The sequence below is a fragment of the Plectrocnemia conspersa genome, unplaced genomic scaffold (genome assembly GCF_051122295.1).
Source record: "Plectrocnemia conspersa isolate PC_06_02 unplaced genomic scaffold, ASM5112229v1 ptg000010l, whole genome shotgun sequence".
Lineage (NCBI taxonomy): Eukaryota > Metazoa > Arthropoda > Insecta > Trichoptera > Polycentropodidae > Plectrocnemia > Plectrocnemia conspersa.
Genome location: NW_028277174.1, coordinates 6,807,673 through 6,827,162, shown reverse-complemented (window position 1 = coordinate 6,827,162; position 19,490 = coordinate 6,807,673). Strand labels below are relative to the sequence as shown.

General features: G+C 38.9%; 1 protein-coding gene across 2 annotated transcripts in view; it reads right to left on the bottom strand.

Moving 5' to 3' along the window:
* Positions 1–637: 637 nt before the first annotated feature.
* The window catches only part of zfh2 (Zn finger homeodomain 2), an 84,163-nt gene continuing 65,310 nt past the window's right edge, over positions 638–19,490 (bottom strand). Inside the window, exons 2-5 of one of the 2 annotated variants that reach the window (XM_088195017.1) lie at positions 16,336–19,063; positions 7,581–10,537; positions 2,780–4,171; positions 2,358–2,547 (exon numbers count right to left, since the gene is read on the bottom strand). In XM_088195017.1, coding sequence (XP_088051143.1) covers positions 2,500–2,547; positions 2,780–4,171; positions 7,581–10,537; positions 16,336–19,030 — 7,092 coding nt within the window. In that variant the 5' untranslated portion in view covers positions 19,031–19,063 and the 3' untranslated portion in view covers positions 2,358–2,499. Of the gene's footprint in view, positions 4,172–7,580; positions 10,538–16,335; positions 19,064–19,490 lie in introns of both variants that reach the window. The other variant, XM_088195016.1, reaches the window with a different exon arrangement.

Sequence of the window (19,490 nt, the reverse complement as noted above, 5' to 3'; positions counted from 1 at the left end):
ATTAGAGAAATTTGTCACGCTCTAGAAAAATAATGAACGATTCAGATAATGGTCTCGCAAAGGCAAAAACTGTTTATGTTTTATGCAAAAAGTGTAGTTGCCCGACGCCAATTAAACTCGCGAAAAACGTCAAATGTGTGATTAATCACTTAATACAGATAAGAACGAGAATTTTATTCCGCGAACGTTCCACTATAACTATAATACACTTTTTTCATTCAAACCGACGTTTATTATTACGACTATTGTTTGGCATAATGTTCGTTAACAGACGTTGTCACGTACAGGACGGGTTTTATTTTTTGTCAAACTCACCGTTCGTTTATGATACTTAAAACTAGTTTAATGCGTTTGCAGTATGAAAATATGGTCAAAGCGAATTCCGACGAGGGTTCGGTAATTATCTTTTTAAGAAGAGCGAGGTGTCTGTAATAAGGGGTAGACCACTTTATATCAAACGGGTTGCGTCGAGTGTGAGAAAATTTCATTCCGATGCTAACTAGACGTGAATAAATTATTTTTAAGCATGTGTGTGTTGGTATTTGTGTATGTGTAAATGTCAAATCATAAGCAAACATAAAAATATATATATATATAATAAATAATGAAAATAAAATAAAAACATAAAAAATAATTTTGATAAACGTCTATATATTTCAGATATATAATATAATTAATAATATTATTATGTACAAACTTAAAAAAATAATAGTTTTTTTCTAGTCTTAATACAAAAACAAAAAAAATGCAAATAAAACGTCACATACAAATAAATACAATATTCAATTTACACAATCATCACTATGAATCGTCGAAATTAGGAAAAATAATATTAAAATATAATATAATAATAATAATTAATTGCAGTCCTATATAAAAACAAAAAAAAACTTGTCCAAAAATTAATGAATTTTGGGTGGATTTGTGGATCGGGTATTTTTTGTAGTGTCCTTTTATCGAACGTAGCACAAAGTCGATTATTTATATAACTTTATAAGAAAGCGAGGTTTACGAAAACATTAAAACAAAGATCACAGTTATGACGAGACACTAGGCAGGTCTAAGTCGGACACTCACCGTTGGGCGGGTAGGATGGCAGCAGCGGTCTTGAAGGAGCAGCGGGAGAAGCTGAGGCGCACAGCCTCCTCAGGAGCTCGTCTTCGCGACCTTCCAGTCTGGCGGCCATCAGGAGGGCCAGAGGGCCGTTGTCTTCTCTAGGAACCGAACTGCCCTCTAAAGCGGCGCGAACTGCCGCAATGTGACCCTTGGTGAACACGTGGTCTTGCACCGAATACTTGTGACTGTATTTGAACTGACAGTACTTGCAGTCTTCCGGACCTCTGGGTTCAGATTCGGACCCTCCAGATTTCTGCATCGCCAGCTTGTGCTTCTTCTCTTTGGCGCGAGCGTTCTGAAACCACACTTGCACTACGCGCTTCGGCAGGCCGATCTCCCTTCCCAGCATCTCGCATTCGGCCATCGTCGGCGTCTTGTAATCTCCAAACAGCGACTTCATGATTTTTACTTGCAGTGATGACATTTGAGTTCTGAATCTCTTGCTGTTGCCTCCTGATGAATTCTGTCTCTGGTTGCTTTGGGTAGAACTCGGCGACGTAGGATTGCTCTCGTCGTCGTAAAACTCCGTCGTCTCCGACATGCTATCCGATCTTTCGTCGCACAGAGATCTTTCGCTCAGATCTGTCGGCGGTCCGGGCTCGCACGCGTTGCGCTCGTGGTCCATGTTTACCTTCATCGGCCTAGACAAGTCTACCGGTTTACTGAGATCTAAAGGGATTTCCCCTTCCGGTCGACTCGACTGCTCTTTAGGTTCGTCCCCGTTCTGCTGGGCTGCGGCGTGAGCCTGGAGCTCGGTGATGTATCTCTTCATCGATTCTTCGTTATATTGCTTAATAAATTTCTCCATATCTGGATGAAAGGGCGGAAATAAGGGGGGCATCATATTTGCCCCCCCTTGCGAAAAATTTCCTGGCTTATCTCCTTGTTGTGATCCGAAGCTGGGCGACGACTCCATGCTGAGTTCTTCGTCCGGCAGCGCGTCGATGTTTATTTCTCCCCGCGAACATTGATCGGCGTGCTTAGTAGTCAGATGGCTTTCTAAAGCGCTCTTCACTTTGAAAAGCGCAGGGCAAAAGGGACATCTCTTGTTGATCACCTGAGCGTGCGCTCTGAACTGGCCCTTTCTCTCTCTCGCTCTCGTGTTTTGGAACCAGACTTGAACGACTCTCTTCTTCAGTCCGACCTCTCTCGCGATGTTTTCTAACATCTTCCTGGATGGATTCGATTCGACCTGGTACTTTTGGTACAAATAATCTAATTGCTCCGGCAATATGGTGGTGCGCAGTCTTTTATCTTTGGGTTGATCGCCCGAATCGACTTCCACTTCAAACTCGTCGAATTTCCTCTTGTTCGCCTGATTGTTCAACATCGACATCAACGGGTGAGGAACTCCCATCTGGTCGCTGTTCCCCAGCGACGCGTTTAACTGTTGCAATTGAGCATGTTGTTGAAGAATGCCGAAAGGTGAATCTGGTGGATAAGTTGGAAACAAATTAGGATTCATTATATGGACTAATTGATGCTCGCGCCACAGCTCGAAACGAGGAAAGACTAGATTACATTTATCACATTGAAATGTTCCTTCTTTCTGCTCTCTGTCGTTCGGCGTTCTTTCGTTGGGCGTCGGCGTCGTTACCGGCGACAATTGATAATTGGAAGCTGAAGGCGTTGGCGTAATAGGCGGTTGCGGAATATTCATTACCGGGCTTGCTGGCACGCTGTGATGCTGCGGAGGCGCGCTATCTCTGTGCTGTATCTGCGGCACCAGATGATGAGGTTCTACAGTGGTGGTGCTCGAGTTCGAATCTTCGCTGCTGAGGGTCGCGGCCACTTGAGCCGCCGCCGCTTGAGCCTGAGCGGACCTCTTGGCGTCTTCTTCCTTGAAGCAATGCGTCTTTTGATGGCGAATCAATTCGTAATAACGCTGGAATACTAATTGGCATTTCTTGCATTGATAATTCAGACCGGGAGTCCTCTGAAAGCGATTGGCTCCCGCCTCGTCTGGAATACCGGGAAGCGGCTGTTCGACAGCCGGTTGATTCTCGTATACTTTCCTCGCTTTTTGCCTCGCATTTTGAAACCAAACTACTATAACGCGTGGACTCAATCCCAGCAATTTCGACAGGTATTCTAAGTCGTCGTCTTTGGGATACGCGTTGTTCTCGAAAAACTCCTGCAGTACTTTAATTTGATAGTCCGTAAATCGGGTGCGGTTCGCGCGCTTTCCGGACGATCCTCCGGAACTGTTAGACCCATTTGAATTGCCCCCGGAAAGTCCGAATTCATTTAAGCCTCGACCAGGGCTTAAGCTTCTGTTTGGGGTCATAGGTAAGACATTCGGGGGCAAGTTGTTTGGGGAAGCGAAGTTTTGCGGCGTGAGTTTCGGCGGCAACATCGACGGATGGTTTTGACCGGCCATTTGTTGGACTTGAGGAATTGCAGACGCCGGTATAGATTCTATTTGAGATTGTATGATAGAGCTCAGTGATAGATGATTAGGCGTTTGCGGCCGCGATGACATATTTTGCGCATGATGATCGGATCCGGCCTGACTCGACACAGGGCTCTGTGGCGGCAGTCCGATCGGAAAGTTGAACATTTTATCTTCTTGATGTTTATTATCGTACGAGTTGTATTTAGTATGTTCGTCAGAGATCGGCTCGTCGCTCGGTTCGGTTTTGACTAAATTTTCCGGTTGATTGAACATGTTGTTGGGCGTCGGCGTCGGCGTCGGAGTCGGCGATGATTTTGCCTTTTTTTCAGGCGGCGGTTTTCCCTCGTCCGAACTGGCCGACGAATTCAAAGGGGTCACTTTGGTCTCTCCGGTCTTTTCGTATTCTTCCAAATTGAGGGTCGTCGACGGAGGGTTGTTGAAGTTGTACGGCGAGTCTTTGTTTCTCTGTCTTTCTTTGAACAACGTGTTTCTGAACCAATGCTTGATGACCTTGGGCGGGAGTCCAGACTGGCTGGCCATCTCGTGAATAGCATCTTCGCTCGGCGAATTGTTGATATCGAAATGCGCTCTTAAAATCTTCAACTGCTCGTCGGTGATTCGAGTGCGAGCCCGCTTTTGGTTGGCGGCCGCTGCATTTGCCTGCAACAATAAAAAAATATTGATTTATAATAGCTATTTAAACATTCGAAAAACTGTTTACGTTCAATGGTATTGTACAATTCGTTCTAATACATCTTCCTAGTAGTGAAACATAAAACAATAAACCCTTAAAGACAATATGCGTACAGGTAAAAGAAATAGTTATGGGTAAAACAATAGAGACCACCGTTAAGAAACGTCTGAGAAGTCTATTCATATAAATGCATTGTCTTAAATGTGCTTAAGATAAATTGCAACTCAACAGGTGGGTGCTTTTGTCAAATTTAGTGAACATGGAAGGTCGTAGAAATAAAATAATATGCAACGTTAATTTGAAGCTATCAACTGAATACGTTACACAAGTAACAAAAAAGGCTCACATATGCAGGCGACTGCAGCTAACAAAACATCGCTCAGGTAAATATCATCGCGGAGTCGTATAAGGACGAAAAAAAGTTCAATAATAAAATAGTATATCCTTTTCTAGTCTAAATTTTAGCCCTTTGGAACAATGCTCGGTAATGCCGTCCCCTTCTGTCGCCCTTTGTGGCCCATCATTACAATGCTCGCACCAGGAGAATGGCCCTATACAAACATGGGACAATACAATGCACAGAATACCCGAAATTCTCTTCTGCCAAGAGATGATATCGTGCCATTATTTAACCGGCAGAAAAACACGTTGCGAGCGAAAATTGTAATGATTCGGCCAGGTAAGAGTTTCGTTCGTTCTAATCCTGAACGGAAAGATTTAGGGCTATTTAATTTGCGGATACTTCGAAAATCACACACGTGCACTTCGTAGATTGCCGCGCATTTGCAACAATGTGAATTCCTTTCATACGTGTGTAGCTTTTCTAAGAAGCGCATAGGTGAGTTGGGGTTTGACATAATGTGGAACAATATATCACATACGAAAAAAGAACGACATAAATAAAGATTAATGCTTACAAACATTTAATAAATGCCTTACAAAATTCGGCATTTTTTAATGACAGGTGTAAAAAAATAGATCGCACGCAGATAATGCTTTAAAAACAATATTTTTAGAAATGTATTAGATTTTAATATGGTAACAGCAATATTTAATGTTAAATATTTGTCATAAGGATTATTAATGATCACCCATGTTCAATAATAATATATTCCAGAATATATTTTTTTAATATGTATTACCATATATTATAATATATTAAAATTAATATTTAATCTTCTTAATTAGTTGTTTATTTTTTTATTGTTTGCCCAACTATATTGTGAGATTTATTCTTTAATTATAAAATGAATAAAAATAGCACATTTCAAAGAAATTTTGACCACTTTTATATATATAGCCTCTATGTTAAAATAACATAAAATTAATATTTTATGTTCTTAATAAATTATGAATTTTGCCATAGTTAGGTGTGAGATTTACTGAATAATTATAAATTAAATAAAAATAACATATTCAAAAGACATTTTTGACAACTTTCCTTGAAAACGTTTGCCTTCATATTATAAAAATTTAGTGTTCTTAATTAGCTATGTATTTTTTTATTGTTTTTCCAAGATTGGTAACAATACAATAAAAAAACCTATTCCAAAGATATCTTAGAAAATTTTCATTAAAAATATTAGAATATATTATGTCTCTATAGTATAATATGCCCTTAATTAGCTTATAATATTCATTAAATTTTGCTGTGAGATTGACGAAATTATTAAGATTAACGTATTCTAGAAATATTCCTGACGAATTTACTTTAAAATATTACAATATATTATGTTTCTATGTTCATTATTAATTGTGTATTTTTCTAATGTTTGCCCAAGTAACGTGTGAATTATTATAATAAAATTAATAAAAAAAATCTTTAAAAAATTACTACCTATAGTCTTTATATTAAAATACAATTAGATCAATATTTTATGTTTTAAATAAATTAAAGACATTTTTTAATTTTGGCATTGTGTGGTGTGAGATTTATTAAATACTTATAAAATAAATAATAAATACCATATTAAAAAAGTATTATATAATATATGCATCTATATATTTTAATATTCATTAAAGTTTGTTGTGATATTTATGAAATTAATTAAAATAACATAATCTAAAGATATTTTGGACAAATTTCCTTTAAATATTAAATTTTCATATGTCTCTATATTAAAATGTATTAAAATCAATATTAAATGAATTAATTAGTTGTGTGAGATGTATTAAATAACAATAAAATAATTTATAATTACACATTCCATGTATATATTAGAATATTATCCTTATTATAATATAATAAAATAAAAATATTTAATGTCAATAATTACTTATGGGATGTTTTAATGATCACACAAGTTATGTGTGAAATTTATAAACTAATTATAAAATTAATAAAAATATCATATTCCAAAGATATTTTAACTATTTAAAACATTATAATATATTGTATTATGTCATTTTTTAATTATCATTAAAGTATGGTGTGAGACTTATTAAATAATTATAAAATTAATAAATATTTTGGCAACTTTTTCCAAAAACATAAGCATATATTATAATATTTAAATATTAATATTTATTTGTTAAAAATAAATAATCGGTCAAGTTTGATATGAAAAAAAATAAAAACATCACTTAAGAGATTTATGTTAAATATCCTTTATAAGCAGAATTCTTTACTTTATAAGCTATAAATTAATGTATTTTTTCAGTTACGTTCCTTAATATTTCATAAATTATACTAATGGTCTTAAAATTATAACTTATGTTTTATAAAAAAATAATTATATGATTCTATAAAACAAATTTATATTACATATTGTTTTTGACACAGAACCAAAAATAAGCTTTTACGTCAATTTATTACATAAGTACGAATGTGTTGTTTTTCTTGATTTATTAATATTTACTGACTTTATAAGGTTAACGATCATTTTTTTACACTAAGCTTGAGTGAATTATTAAAAAAACTAACGACATTTATTGATAAACAAATGTAAATAAAAAAACTATAATAATATATATTCTATCTACATAGATGAATCGTATGCTTTAAAATTTAATTAAAAATAATAATGACTTAATATATAGTAATTAAAATATGTACTAATTTATCAAAATAAAAACTCACCAAGTAACATACGATCGTATGTGTTTTAGATAGTTCCAAATGAACCATTTTATATATTAATTAAATTTAAATATGGAACAGTATAGCTTGAACGACGACTAGAACGAAATGAAAGCTAAAACCCAGATTTTTGTATTATTTATACACCCTTGATAAGCTCGAGTAGATAAACCATTCTAAGAAAGAAAGTTGGTATTTTTGTAATTTACTATTATACTTTATCAAATTCTTTTTAAAGCGATAAGAAAACGTCGTAAATACGTTTTTTGATATGCAAATTTTTTTAATAGACTCACCACTTGTTGATGTTGCATCATGGCGTGCTGCTGTTTCAGGAGGGCCGCTTGTCCATCTTGGGGTGAATAGTTTCCCCCCATCGAAAGCTGGTCGAAGGGCGGAGGCGGCAGCATCATTGGCACTAACGGCGGCTGCAGGTTCATGGCCGCCAAAGCTCCGACGTTCAATCCGAGAGGTAGTCCCATTGATAACATTTGCGCCACGACCGGATGCAATTGACCCAACTGTTGCTGCAGTTGCATAACTCCGAGGGCGGCTTGAACTTCGCTCATGTGCTGAGCCAGCTGAAGGGCGGGCGTGTTGCGAGACGAGGGCCTCTCGTCGTGATTTCCGTTTCCGTTCTCTCGCTCGTCGGCGTTTTCAGCTTCCGACGACGCTGGGGGCGCCGAATTTGAAGGCGGTCGCGCATCGGTATTCGGAGACGTCACTCTCGGACTCGAAGAAACGGTCGACGAAGTAGCCGCGGTGACGACAACAGTCTTCTTTTCGTATTCGTTTTTGAATTGTTCGGCGAACTGTTCTAAAAACTCCAGTGGCACTTTATCCTTGTGAACTTCTTCACAGTGCGTTTTCAGCACCCACACACTCGAAAATTCTTTATTGCAGTGTTGACACGTGGATTTGGCGACTTCTGGTAGTTCGACTTCCGGCTGTTCTTCTTCTAGTTTGATCGCTTCCGGTTCCGGCTCGACGGGGGGCGCCGGAGGCGTCGGTATCCGCTGATTTTCTTTCTCTTCGTTTTCGCGCTGAATTTTCAGCTGTCGTCGCTGGTGGTTCTCGTTGTATTGCATGACTAAATCGAAGCCGAACGACTCGAGCAAGTGTTTGTATATTTGAGAGTTGTTCCTCTTGGGGAGGTTTGTCTTGGCCACCATGTCTGCGTCGGAATGCTGGTCCAGGTGGGCCAAACCGGCGGCCGCTAGCGCGGCGCTCCCGGCGCCGAAGATACAATAGAGCGCTCGATGCGCACTGAGCTGCTCTTGCGAAGAGAATAATGCATGGCATTTCTCGCAGGCTAGCGGCTGGTTCGTCGCGGTTAAAGGAGAGGGGGGCGCCCCGGGGGATGCACCCCTATTCCCACCGCTCGAAGAAGACGAAGGGGATGTGTTTTTAGGCGACAGCATGTCTTGGAATATTTTCGCGGGATCCTGTTTATTATCCGGCTGTTCTATGAGCGGTTTAGATAAATCGATCTGACCCGATATGGCTAAATCTTGCAATTTACTCGCTCTAGTCTGATGCAAAACAGATCGCATATGAATATCTAACGTGCTTCCTTGTGTATACGCCACTTTGCATATATTGCATTTGTACCGCTTTTTATCATCTTCCTCGCTGGACGTGCTCTTGGGCGTCAGCGCCAAATTGGACGAATTGAGAGTACCGCCGACGCCCGGAGAACTAGGCGTCACGTTGTTATTGTTTTGTTGCTCTTGCATGGCCCTCTTCAATTTATGCAGATGACTCACGCTATTATAATGCACTAAGAGTATGTTCTTTTGCGTGAACGACTCTTTGCACACGTCGCATTTGAACGGCCTGTTCGGATCAAGATACTTTTCCATGGGATAGGTCAGCTTTTCGCCCTTTCTGTGCAATAGCGTCTTGTTATGTGACGTCAAATAAGATTGTCTGGTGAAGGCCACTTTGCAGCGGTGGCATTTGTATTTTCTATTCGGATCGTTGTACGAATCTTCGGCCATCGCTTGCGAATTTAAATAATCTTCTAAAAATAATTGATCTTTATATACGATAGAATCGTCGGAGCCTTCGCCGTCGACTTGATTGCCGTCTTCGTTACTCATATTGTTCATATCTTTACTCTCTTCCAGCTCCATCATTTCCTCTTCGGTCAATTTGAGAGATTCTTTCTTCAGTAATTCGGTAGTCGAACTGTCAAGTACTTGACCTTGAAGTCCAGCCAGCAACAGAGGATTGTTGAGCAGGCTCTGTTTAAAAGCCGCGACTTCTTCGTCCGTAAGTTCCGAATGCGAAGTTTCGACGTGTTTTTGCAGCGCCAAAATAGACCGGAAGCTGCGACCGCATAAAACGCACTTCGTCGCGTCTCTGATCATATGATATTGCGAATGCAATTGCAACTTTTCCATAGTTTTAAAAGCTAAACTGCATTGATTACATCTATATTTATATACGTGTTTTTCCGACACTGACATGTTTGATATGGAGTTTTTCGCGTGGATCTCTTTGAAATGCATCTGCAGCGCCTGAGCGTTGTTGAAGTATTGATTGCAGCCTTTCTTCCAACAGAGATAACCCGGGCCTTGAGGGGTTTGTTTCAGTTCTAGATGACCCGTATCGTTTTGGTGTATGCACAACTCGTCGATATTTCTAAAATTTTTCATGCACGTCGTGCATCTCTCCATTTCGAATTCGGTGTTTTCTTCGCTGTGCGGTGAAGATATTTCTCTCTCCTCTTCGAGATTGGCGGAGTCGTTTTTCTGCGCAGAATCTTTACTGCTCGCCACTGAATCGGGGCTCACGAGTCTCGTGCTGTTCAGCCAATGGCTTTGGTCCACTAACATAAGAAGTCGTTGCAATCCTTCAGAGTTAACCGAATGAATTTGCATCACGTGTCGCTCTAATGCGGGCCTGTCTCTGAAACCGTCTTGACAGAGCGGACAGAGGAAAGCTGGCGGAGTAGGAGTTGGCGCCCCATGTTGAGCTACGACGTGAGCTTGGAGACGAAGTTCAGAATCGCATGTGAAATTACAGAAAGGACAAGAGTGTTGATCTGTATTATTTTCTTCTTGCGACTGCTGCTGCTGTTGCGATTGCTGCTGTTGCTGCTGCTGCGATAGGTGTTGTTGCTGCTGCTGATGTTGCTGCTGCATCTGCTGTTGCATCTGTTGATGTAAATGCTGCTGTTGTTCCAAAAATTTCAGCATTTGTTGTTCATGATTCAGTTCTGGTTTTTGATCGATTGGCTCTTTATTATCTGTAAAAATAAAACAGAAAAAAACACATGAGTATTTATATAAATTTTTCTAAAAGTATTCTTATTTCTATACACATATGCATTGGGTATTGTGCGGAAACGCATTGTTGTAAAAATGTAGAGAAACTGAGATATTGAATAGAAGAAACAATGATACGTATTACTATTTGACCAATGGCCGTGTGAACCGCTTTCTTGCTAAACAATTACTTTCAGGTAAAAACTATTGTACGTTTAGCGAAGAATACACGTGTGACATTAAAAGCACGGCCGAAATCTTCTTTGTCTGTCGGTGCACGTATGAAAAAATCTCAGGTGCATGAGGACAATATGTCGATAAATTAGTTTTGGGACGTTACAATAAAATAAATGCAAAAATAACAGGAAAATAAATTGAAAGCTTTTGACGATACATACAAATGTAAAATATTTTATTAAAGTAGGTGGTATCTACATATATTTTATTCCATATTTTTAGGTGGAAGTTGTACTATGAATATTTTTCAAATCCGTTACGACATTGTTGATAAGAAATTATTGAGTTATTACAATTTTTATAAATAGATTATACAAATATCGAGAGCTTCAAATTAGTATTTATCATATATTATTAAAAAAAGGCGTTTTAAATCTATTGTTGTGTATTTAAAAATGAGATGCTTGACACACAAAAATGCGTATTGTAAGCTTCATGTGACTGATTAAACTGTTTATAAAAAAATAACTTATTTTTTTACAATCGAGAATAACAAATGTAATATTTTTTAAAATTCACATAAAAAATGTAACTTGATATATTAGGGTTGCCACAAAATAATTATAGAAAATTGATTAAAAATATGACATTTCATATGCAACACAATGGCAATTATAATTATTACTAATTTAAGTAGTTCCAAATTTGGAATGTCGTTAGTGGTCTGAATCAAGCGCAAACGATTATCGACTTTATAGCATTTGAAATAAGTTCTATAGTCACTTATTACGTGGGCGGCAATTAAATTAGCGGCGGGTGTTTTAATTGGTTTAATTGTCGAGCGCTGATTGCGGCGTGTCATCGTCTACGCCTCCCACCACCTGCAGGCGTGGTCTCAACCGGCCAATAGCGCGCGTCGCCGTACAAGGCGCGCGCGTCAAAAACCAGTTTTCTAAATGCTCAAGTTTAAATTTAATTTCGAGTGTGTGTGATTATGCCATTACCGCGACGCCGAGGATGCTGCTGCGCGAACTCGGACGCTTTTTTGCACGCGCCCGCGCATCTTCGTATGATCGAAATATTCCATTCATTCGCACACCCGCGTGTCGGCATTAGCAATACAAATAAAATTAGGTTATTAATTCATATAAATAAAGTAATGTTTTTTTTTGTTTACAGAAAATTTGATTTCATTATTTTGCTCATTAAAAAAATAATAAAAAATGGTGATTTTATTTGTATGACTTTTTCAGCACGTGCCCACATGAGTGGGCACGTGGAATATTTTCTTATCAAAAGTTGTGGTAGAAGTGAACGATGAATCGGCGCATTATTTGCATTCTATATTTTTTACGAATTTCTGGAAATTTAATGATTAAATAATCATATTATTCAGCCTCTTTTATTTTAATTTACTTTATAAAATTGCTTGAAAGATACTTTTCAAAAATTGTAATTTCTTTCTGAAAAAAATATAATGTGAGTTGTAAATAAATTGAATAAGATATGAATTAATAATAAAAAATCCGTTGAATAAAATAGATTTTTGTTTATAAAAATGTCTGTTTTTTTTTTAATTTCAAAAGTTTTTTTTTTATTTCAGTTAAATGAAATTTTTAATTTTTGTACTTTTTTCTCTAATATTATTTTTAGCAAAGCTACGATTTTTTAAATTTCTGTTGCTTGACGAATTTATCTAAAATATTTTCAAACCTAATTTTTCAGATTTTTTTTATTGAAATCTGATTAAAACTACGGCTCTTAACGTCACCACAAAAATTGTTATATCCTCCATACACACATGACTCAGAAATAAAATGTACTCAATAAGTTTATAATATAAAAAAATTTAGAACTTTTAATTTTTTATTGCAACATGAACCCGATGTGTTACAATGGGGTAAATCAGTACCACCGGGGTGAGTTAATCAGTACAAACATAAAACCTACATTCAAGTATTAAAATACCAGGCTGAAAGTCTTATAATTTGATATCTATATAATTAATACTATTGTTATAAATTACAATCAATAGATTTTACTTTACAGTTGGTGCATTTTGTATAAATTTTAAATTCGATTTTGTTGCGGGGTTCGAACTCGTAGCTTTTGTTAGAACCTTACGGACTACACTATGCTGACTTTAATATATGTAAATAAATCTACGAATAACACAAAAAAATAAAGATCGTAGGGTTATAACGAAGTTGATTTTACTGTGTAGTTAATGATCAGTTCAAGAAAAATAAATAAATTTACACAATAAATTAAATAAATTAAATAAAATAATAATTATTTTTGTAAACTATGTGAAATAAACTATTCGGAAGATATATTTTATACTTAAATAGTATTTTATCTATTACATTAGTAACAATTTAAAAAATGTTAAGTTTTTAAAATCTAATCCAGGAGTATTTTAAGGCTATAAATTCTAAAATTGGATCCAAAAGAAATTAATTTCTCAGAAAAGCTTTATGGAAGTTTGATTAAAACTACGGCAGTTATTGTAGTTACAAAAGTCATTAAATACTACATATGACGTAAAAAATACACAAATAGTAATATTTACTCTTTTTAAATTCATATTATAGAATTAGAAAAATATGTTAAAAATAAAATAAATACAATTAAATATATTTTTGAGTTTCATTGAGTTTCAGTGCTGTAATTATGTTAAATGCTAAGAATTGCAAAGAATTATGAAATTAAACTGAAAGATTTGATAAAAACGCTGCTGTCATCTGCAACTATCTATTTTTGCGAATAATATTTTTATTCTATTATTAACTTAAAAACAAATCGATTAAAAACAGTATCTAAATTTATTAAAAAAAAAATTTTTCCAAAAAATAAAATAAAAATATTTTCAATGCAATTCTTCAATTCTGAAAAATATTTTTATTATTTTTCCTTAATTTTTTTTATGAAATTGCTGCTAAAAAATGGTTAGTAAAAAGTATTTATCTAATTTGGTAAATATACAATTAGTTAAATTTATGTATAATATATAGTATGTATACCATCTGTATTTAGGTGAAGGAAAAGTTGACAAAAACCTCCTATTGAAATTGAAATTATCATTATTCGAAATTTGAAACTCATTTTGTAATTAAAATTTGTTTTTAAGTAACGGTTAATTAACAAAAAACTAAAAAACTTATTTTTTAGGTATTTTAGTAAAATATCACCCATATATAATAGTAAAGTTTTACCCATATATAATAGTAAATTGTATATTGATCACAACAGAATGTATTAAAAGTTATTTAGTTTTTCAATGAGATAATTATTATTTTATCGTTTACTATTTTCTTATTTTATGCATTTTTTGTTTTTAAAATGTAATTTTCTAAATAAATAGCAATTCAAGAGTAAGATTAAATATCTATTTTTAGTATTTCTATTAAATATGACATCGTATATTAATCATTTCCAAATGTAAAAAACCTTAAACTTTTTTTTACGCTATAAGCTGCGTTTCGAAACAATATTTGCAGCTTATAAACTAATACAATTTTGTGTTTAATAATGATTTTATAAGTAATCAGCACGATAAATGAGTACCGAATTATTAAATTAAAAGATATAGGTTCGAATTCGATATAATGTATAATATAGTGTCTGGGAGATCATAATTAGTGATTATCATATAATTATAAATTAGATCATCACAAATTCAGTTGATCAAGATTTTTTTAATGGACGAATATCGTGATGTTTAATTAAAATCGAGATAGTTTTCACATATACATAAGATATTGAAAATACTACTTTTAGAATATTTGATATGTATTCAACAAAAAAAATTGAATAGAGTTTTTCTTATAAGATTTTCATTATTAATTTATATATGTATATATATTTAAAAAATATACAATTGAAAAAATATATAGAAGGACATCTGATAAATCATGTATTTATAAATATTGATTGAGAATAAACTTAGTTTCACGTTTACACGTTCTCAAGCGTCTTATCAGAATCTAGTACCTAATAAATACTTTCAAGTAGGAATGTACTTATTCCAATTGGATTTTTAACTTTTACCATTCTATAAATTTTACAATTTGACCTGTGAATGAACTCGTCGCGAGACGTCGATTTTTTTCTAGCAGTCGTTGTTAACTAAAATTCGTTTGTTACGATTCGTTACGTCGTTATGTGTCCGCGCACATTAAGATCCGCTCGGAAGAGGAGAGACTACCAACAACGGTGTGCTGTAAAGAGTCGATTACGAGAAAAGCGAATCACGGAACTCCTCGATTCATTATGTTTATTCTTATAATACATTTTTTTTATTAGCAGGCATCTACTAGCTCTGGTTTTGAATTATGGAATGGCACGCCGCGCGGGTAACGAATCGGATTAAATTGAAATGAATCGGACGTTTTGAAAGAAGAATGCCACAACACAACGCCGTGGCTCTCTTCTCATGTGATACGATTTCTTTTGTCAGCGCTTGTGATTCGTATTGGCCTTTTGGCATCTTCGACGGGCGTAATTGGAAATGCCGACTCGGTCGCGGCTGACGACCAATTTGAGAAACATTTGATTTTTTTCCAACGTTCACGAACCATCGTCTGCGATCGTTTGGGAAACAATCCGAAAACTGAATTAAAATTTGGTATACCTATTAAAAAAAACGCCACAAAAATAACGACGCATTTCACAAAAATAAACCAAGGTGTGGCGTAGTGTTTACAAGAAGGGTAGATAAAGCTTTAAAAAAATACACATGTATGTCATACATACACAAATGAATGCACACATCAATAACATTATAATTAATGAATAAATATAGTAAAATATTACATATTTTATTATAAATGAGTATAAGGCAAAATTATATTTTAATTTGCAAATTTGTTGATAATTAGTATTATGATAATTTTGCAATATTTTACCTGTATAGCAATTTTTCAGTTATTGAAGAACGCACCAAACACGAGTTACCTTTTCGACGTCAAAAACTAAACTGATTGTATGCGACGAAGGATTCACACGATATCCTTTTGTGTAGTTGTGCGGTTATCGGAAACCGTTTTTTTTTTATTGACACAACCATGAAAGAAAGCATTCTATAAAATTATACTTTATGTATCTAAATATATACTTCCTTATCACTTATTGAATGTGCATTTAACATCGATAATGTTACAATTTCAAGGGCTGGCTATAAATTTTATTTATTAATTTTATGCAACCTAACTGAGTTTCGACAGCAGATGGTTCATTAAATTGCGTGTATGCGCTTCGTATGTGTGTATTTTTTAATGCTTGTTCTTTCATCGTCAATTTCATAATTACGATGCGTCGATAAGTGCATAAACTTAAGTTCGAATAGAATAATGAAGAAGTCCCGGTAATTATTCGTCGGTTAAACGAATCAACATATGGCGCTCGGGCCGAAAATATATAATAATATAAGAAAAAAACACATAAAGAGAAAGCTGTGGTCCTGCATGATTATCGAAAAATATATAATTATTAGAAAAAACGAATATCCGTTTGCGTAAAAAATATTCGGTAAGGAAGAACAATGTATTGTATGCATATGTGTTTTTGATGGTGATGTTAATATAAATGAATTATGCCGTACCTGATTCGTTTTCGCCAAAGGATTGGTCCGGCTGCGACATGACTTGGAAGACTTCCCCGATGTCGGCGGGCATGTCTTTTCCTTCCGATCGTCGCTGGAGCTGGTGGATCTGCTCCATCTGAAGGTGGTGCAGCGATCTCGCGTGCTGAAGTAACTGAAGACGGGCGCGTGCGACGAAGCCGCACAGCGCGCATCTGGATTTAGCTCCAACGGGAGCCGAACGCAACAGCCTCAAAAGTAGGGCTCCGGCTTCGTGTCTAGCTCCTGCTGCGTGCAGCTGAAGTTTATGCGCGGAGTTCGTGTAGTAATCGCAGGCGTTACACCTCACTTGCACTCCTCCCGCGGCCGAAGCGTATTTCAGCTTCCACTCGTTCCTCGGGCCTCCTTCTTTCACGTGATTCACGTGTTGCAGTCGCTGAAGGTGCTTATCTGTCTTGCAGTGCAGTTGGAAGTTTGCTTTCAGGTTCGTCTTGTACGTGCATAGCTTGCATACGTAGTGGCCGGCGACCAGGGCTAGAATCTCTTGCTCTCTCACTTTGGTTCGGTCTTGTGCCAGATGCTGCGCCAACGCTTCGAGGGAGTCGGTGCAGAAACAGTTGCACACGCAACAGGTGTAAGTTCGATCGGGGTCGGGGTCCGCCGGTTCCGGGGGCGGCTCCATTGTATCGGGGTTCAAGCCAAGATCGAGATGCGGCGCTAGGTCTGGAGGGCCGTGTCCCGGAAGAGGTCCTCCAGTCATGAGCTGGATCATTAGCGCCTGGTTGTAGGCCATGTCTGCGAGCGCCGCTTCGGCGTTAGGGAGCGGCTTATCCGACGGTAGGAGGCCGGGATGGAAGTGCAGCAGACCTTCGAGCTGCTGCTGTCCGTGCTGGTGTTGATGCTGCAGCGCCGAGAGCGTCTGCATGTGCTTGACGTTCTGTTGCAAGACGAGCATGTTGTGCGTGTGTTTTTCGGAAGTCATGTGTATTCGGAGGTTTCTCGCTACGTTGGTTTCATAGTTGCAGACGTCGCATCTGAAGGTGGGCTTGGGCTTGTGCGACGCTACGGGCGAGTGGTGAGGTGCAGGGGGAGGTTTGTGAGGACCCGGCGGTGTATGGGGCGGGGGTTGAGGCGCCAGCGGTTCTCCGCCGGTGACCGCGCCACCGCCTCCGTTCTGCAGCTCTTGCATGTTGTTGAGATGCTTGTCCGACTGCATGTGTATGCTGAGGTTGCCCTTGGTGGTCGTCGAGTAGTTGCATACCTCGCATCTGTACGGCTTGTACCCGCACGTGTAGGTCTCGCCGCGCGCCAGCCGCGGATGTGGCTGTCCGGCTATGCAGTAGATGCAGCTCGTCTCCGCTTCGGGGTGCTTCTCCTTCATGTGGATCTCGAGCGTCTCTTGATATTTGTAATGCCAGTTACACTTCGGACATTTGAGAGTCTTGCACGAGTTGCGACTGTGCATGCCGGCGAGCGAGCCGCCCATCCGACTCGAGGCGAGTATCAGCTCGCACTTGGGGCAGTCGGCGGCGGAGGGGCGACCCTGGAGGTGGTCCGGGCACACGCCGATGGTGGTGCCGGAGAGGAAGGCCGGCGGGGCGGGCAGCGACGAGAGAGACGCCAGCCCCGGAGGCAGCGGCGTCGCCGGCGAACCGGGACTGCGCCCTCGGATGGACGCGTTGATGGCTTGGGGGTTCTGCACGGTGATGAGCGGCTGGTCGCTCCATCCGCCGGAGCCTCGGTCGCCGCTCCCGTTGCCTCCGCCGCTCTCGTTGTCGACGCCGTCGCGCCTATCGCAGGAACCGTTATCGAGTAAACTATCGTTATTACTATCACTAGCGTTAGAGTCTGTCTGTTTATTCATTAGAGAATTAGGAACTTCCGTTGCGTCCGCGGGCGCGGGAGGAGGCGCCGGCGCACCGAGCCCTCCCGCCGTCCCCGCGGGCTCCAAGAACGACACCAGCGGCTCTTTGTCTTTCCCCACGCACTGGATAATCGCCGAGGAGTTTTTGCGTCCGAGGACGTCTTTCTCGCTGTCGAGCAGCGACAGCCCGTGGTCGGTCTGCGCGTGGGCGATGAACGACTTGGCGTAGCCGAAGCTGAGCTTGCACACGAAGCACATGAGGATGGGCTTGACGGGGACGCTGAGACAGTCGCGGCTCTGAAACCGGTCCTGGGGCGGCACCGGTCGCGACTTGTCCCTGAAGCTGAAGACGCGGTACGTGTGCACGGCGGGCGGGTCGGGGGCCCTGGGCGGCGCCCCGAGGGCGCACAGGGCCCCGTACAGCTGGTGGCGGGACACGTAGACGGCGCTGGCGATGGGAGGGAACTCGCGCGGCGACTCTCCCTGCACTCCTCGGCCGTCCACGATGCAGCCGTCGCCGAGCAGGCGAGGGAGGGCTCCGAGGCTGGCCTCCTCGTCGGACAGCTCCGACTCCTCGATGATGTACGCGGAGCCGTCCGGGTTGTACACGATCTTGCCGTCGAAGCGCTCTACGTCCGAGGAGAGGCTGCGCTCGTCGGCGTCGCGTCGAGAGGGGGCGCGAGGAGCCGCGAGCGCCGCTCTGGGGGGCGAAGCCGCGGCCTCTTCCTCGGGACTCATCTCTTCGACCTCGTCGTAGGCGACGGACGTCTGAGGATCGTCCCTTTTGCGCTTGCGCCGCCGGGCGCCGCTACTGGCGTCCTGGCCGCCCGCGGGCAGCAGCGGACTGGGCATGGCGCCTGCTCCCGGCCGGCATCACATCCCACCCTGAAAAAATAAAAACAAAATTCAATTAAATCTGGGAATTAATAAATAAATCATTATAGAGCCCTAACATTCGTTTCTTATCATTCAGACAGGTGAAAACCTTGAGCCTTATTTGCATAAAAATATATGTACAGTATTAACCCTCCGTTATTCGCAACAGATCTAATAGATACACGTGTCAAGGATTAATCAACTTTTCGCTAAATTTTTAACATTTTAAATTATATAATTATTTAATTAAAAACATTTTGACTTGAAATCTAAAATTAAGAGCTTTGAGCCTCGGTGGTTTAGTAGTATATATAATCTGAGATGCAGAATGAAGGCGTATTTAAATTTTTATTAAAGAAATTAAAAAAAAAATAAACGTGAGATCAGTTCCAAATTATTTAATGCTGTTCAAAAACGAATTCAAGAAAGTTGTGTT